The sequence below is a fragment of the Alligator sinensis genome, unplaced genomic scaffold, assembly GCF_000455745.1.
Source record: "Alligator sinensis unplaced genomic scaffold, ASM45574v1 scaffold1264_2, whole genome shotgun sequence".
NCBI classification, from domain to species: Eukaryota; Metazoa; Chordata; order Crocodylia; family Alligatoridae; genus Alligator; species Alligator sinensis.
This window is the reverse complement of record NW_005843119.1, coordinates 173,275-176,481: the sequence shown is the minus strand read 5'-3', so window position 1 is coordinate 176,481 and position 3,207 is coordinate 173,275. Positions and strand designations below refer to the sequence as shown.

Genomic DNA, 3,207 nt, shown 5'->3' with positions numbered 1-3,207 from the left:
ATCTGGCTGGGGTCCCCTAACCCAAGCCTTCTTTCCTGCCTATGCAGGGGGTCGGACTCGATCTATTGAGGTCCCTTCCAACCCTAACATCTATGAAACCGGTCCAGCTGCTGCCTGGAAGCACAGAGGGGATCTCACCCTTGAGGGGCGCAGTGTGCAGCTGTCAAGACGAAATCCTCTCACACCAGGAACCTTCCACATGTGAAAGACTGTCCTGGCCCTCCACTTATCTTCACAAAGGCCATGTATGGTCTGGAGTGAGGCTTGGCTTCCCATCCACCAATGATTTCCCTTGGGAATCCCCCATCCCAGAGAGAGAGAAACTCCAGAGATAAAAGTCCACAATCTCATAGCTCCCCAAGTCTCTCTGACCACAACTCTGGATAGTCAGAGCACCTCATCCCTGGCAACAGGCCTAAACCCAGGCCCTGAGCTGGTACCCCAGGAAATGTTTCTCTTGGTTTCCTCACCCTGAGAAGCTCACACCCCTCATCCCTTATGAGCTCTGAATCCCAGGGGCCAGATTTGCATTTAAATCTACTTCCCTGTCCAGTTCCTTGAAGGATTTGGCCTCAATTCCCAGTGGGGCTGAGGGAAAAACCCACACCCTTCCCTGCGCTCACCAGCTGTAATGATGTAGGTCCCACAGTGAATAATGTCAACTATGAATGAGAAAGAGAATAGACCTTTAATGACACCACAGCAGGATGTTCCTCTAGCACAGATGATGTGGCTGCCTCCATCTGGATTTCTCTTTGCTCTCCAAGGATCATGTTCAATTTTTTTATGTGGTAAGATATTCCTTTGTAGGGGATTGTCTCCAAAGTCTAACCCTTATCACTATATCTTCCCTTTTTTTTTTTTTTTAAATAAAAATTACCATCACAACATAACAACAAAAACTCTACAACAACAACAATGCAAGACAAAACCATCACCACACTAAACAATCCATAACGTACAGAGGAGAGGTTACCAGAATTTCACTCTGGAGTGAGTCTTTACCATGCACTTCCCTATTCTTCAGGTCCCTTTAACTTATTCACAGACCTCTATGAGCCTTTCTGGCCATTTCACCTGTCTCCTGGATCTCTGGGGTATCAGCTCCTCATTGGAGGTTTGGGGGCTCTCTGTTGCATTGTTAGTATCTTCACCTGAGGAGGAGGAACTAGGAACCATTAACTGAGGCTGATGTAAGTCCGTATCTCCTACCGATGTCCAAGAGCTAAGTGGAAGCACAAGCAGGTCTTATCGATTACATCGAAGCATGCCCCCTTGGTCTGTCTGAACTACTTAGGACTGTGGGTGAACTAGCTGTTCCACCATACCCTGCTGGTCCCATGTTCTCGACTAGTAATTCCTCAGACAAACTCTATCACCTGGCTTTAGTAGTGAAAGCTAACAAACTCTTATACCAAAGTAATATTTCTGTTTCTTCTTCTGATCTTCCTTCATTCTCCTTATGGCTACCATGTTAGGACTTTCCAATAAGGTGTTAGCTCTGGGCAGATTCAACCATATCCGCCAGCCCATTAACAACTGTGCTTGAGACCAGCCATTGTTCAGAAGTGTGCTACAATAAGCCAGTAGTGCTTTATATAAATCCCCTCCACTGTCCAATGCTTTTTTCATTAGGTTTTTCACCATCTGAAGCGATCACTCTGCAAGGCCATTCGACTGGGGATAATTGGGACCTGACGTGGTGTAACGAAAATCCCAGTCCATGGCAAAATGCCTAAACTCTGCACTGGAGAACTGTGGCCCATTATCACTTAATACTTCATCTGGAATGCCATGCCTTGCAAATATGGCCTTCAAGCAAACTATCACTGAGCAACTGCTGGTACATTGCAGTGTACAGATTTCCAGATACAAAAAGTAATAATCAGTAACTTAAATACACCCTGGAGTTCCACATAAAGAGATCGGTGCCCATCTTTCCATAGGCCCTGTGTGGAACCGGGTGAGGCTTTAGTGGTTCTGCCTGCTGGCAGGATCTGAATTGTCCTTAGGGATTTCATCAAAGATGCTGAAGAAGAGCCAGGTGTGTACAAAGGCCTACCTGCTTCATTTACATTGAATCTGACCATGACACCAATTCAAACAAAGCCTTCTCATGTTGCATTCATCTTCTATCCAAGGTTTGATGCAGAAGTGAATCACCAAGCATATACTAGAAGTAGTAAAACCATCATGGCCCACTCCCATTGTGCCTATCATGACACTGAACAGGGAAGGTCACATATGTGCTGATTACAAGCATGGGATAGGCAAAGCACTGCCAAAACATCTGTAGCAGATTCCAGCCATGCACCAGTTCCTTTCTGCTTTTGCTGGAGTGAAGGGTAAAGTGGATTTAGCACAAGTGTATCAGCTGCTCCTTCTGAATGACCAAGCTCCAGATGCACAGACAATGGTTAGTCACTGAGGAGCATTCCTAGCCACATGCCTAGAAATTGAAATAAGCTATTACATGGGGAATTTTCCAAGAGCTTATGGCAGGCTTAGTCACAGGTCTAAAGGGGGTTGTGCCATAATTTAACAATGTCTGCATCAGATTAGAGTTCATGGCAGAATTAGCTGCTTGACTGCAAAAAGTACATACCAGGGGATATGACAGGGGCAAAAATTGTTGCAATTACTGGGGGGATGACTGAGGTGATAATCAGCTTCTCAGGTCCCTGGGGACAGGATTTTGTAATGGTGGTTTTACCTGCAGGATTATGAGTTCACTACGGAAAGGCGATGTGAAAGGCATGGTACTGCAGCTGTATGAGGACAGAGTAGGTAGATGGATGTACTTTGGATAGTAGCTGGTACCTGAAGGCAGAAGCAGTCACTGGGGCTGGAGGATGAGTCAAGGAAGTCCTTGCAACAGTGTGAAATCAGTAGGGTGGGGCAACGAGATCTAAGTAGACTCCGAGGTCCCTGGAAGAGGGAGCAATGTGATGCCCGTGTCTACAGTGTGAGGTCAGCAATGATCGGATGATGTTATGAGGTGGTATTTACACCTCACAGGAGGAAGGATGGTTTCTGCAGCACTGTGAGAAGGTGATGACAAGGGCAGTTTCTGCGGCCCTGTGAGGTACTTGGAAGGGTGCTGTGACAGGCAAGGTACCAAGAGCCATATCAGCTCAAAGAGAGTGAACGGAGGCTGTTGGTACTACTGCCACTGCATGTGAAATCAGTGGGAGAAGAGAAATGTCT

At 46.4% G+C, this 3,207-nt stretch overlaps 1 protein-coding gene across 1 annotated transcript in view; it reads right to left on the bottom strand.

The window, feature by feature from the left end:
- The window catches only part of LOC102388234 (mast cell protease 1-like), a 6,061-nt gene extending 4,719 nt beyond the window's left edge, over positions 1 to 1,342 (bottom strand). The window contains exons 1-2 of the mRNA XM_014526686.1: positions 1,329 to 1,342; positions 184 to 291 (exon numbers count right to left, since the gene is read on the bottom strand). Of these exons, the coding sequence (XP_014382172.1) occupies positions 184 to 291; positions 1,329 to 1,342 (122 nt within the window). The remainder of the gene's footprint in view (positions 1 to 183; positions 292 to 1,328) is intronic.
- Between the last annotated feature and the right edge of the window lie 1,865 nt (positions 1,343 to 3,207).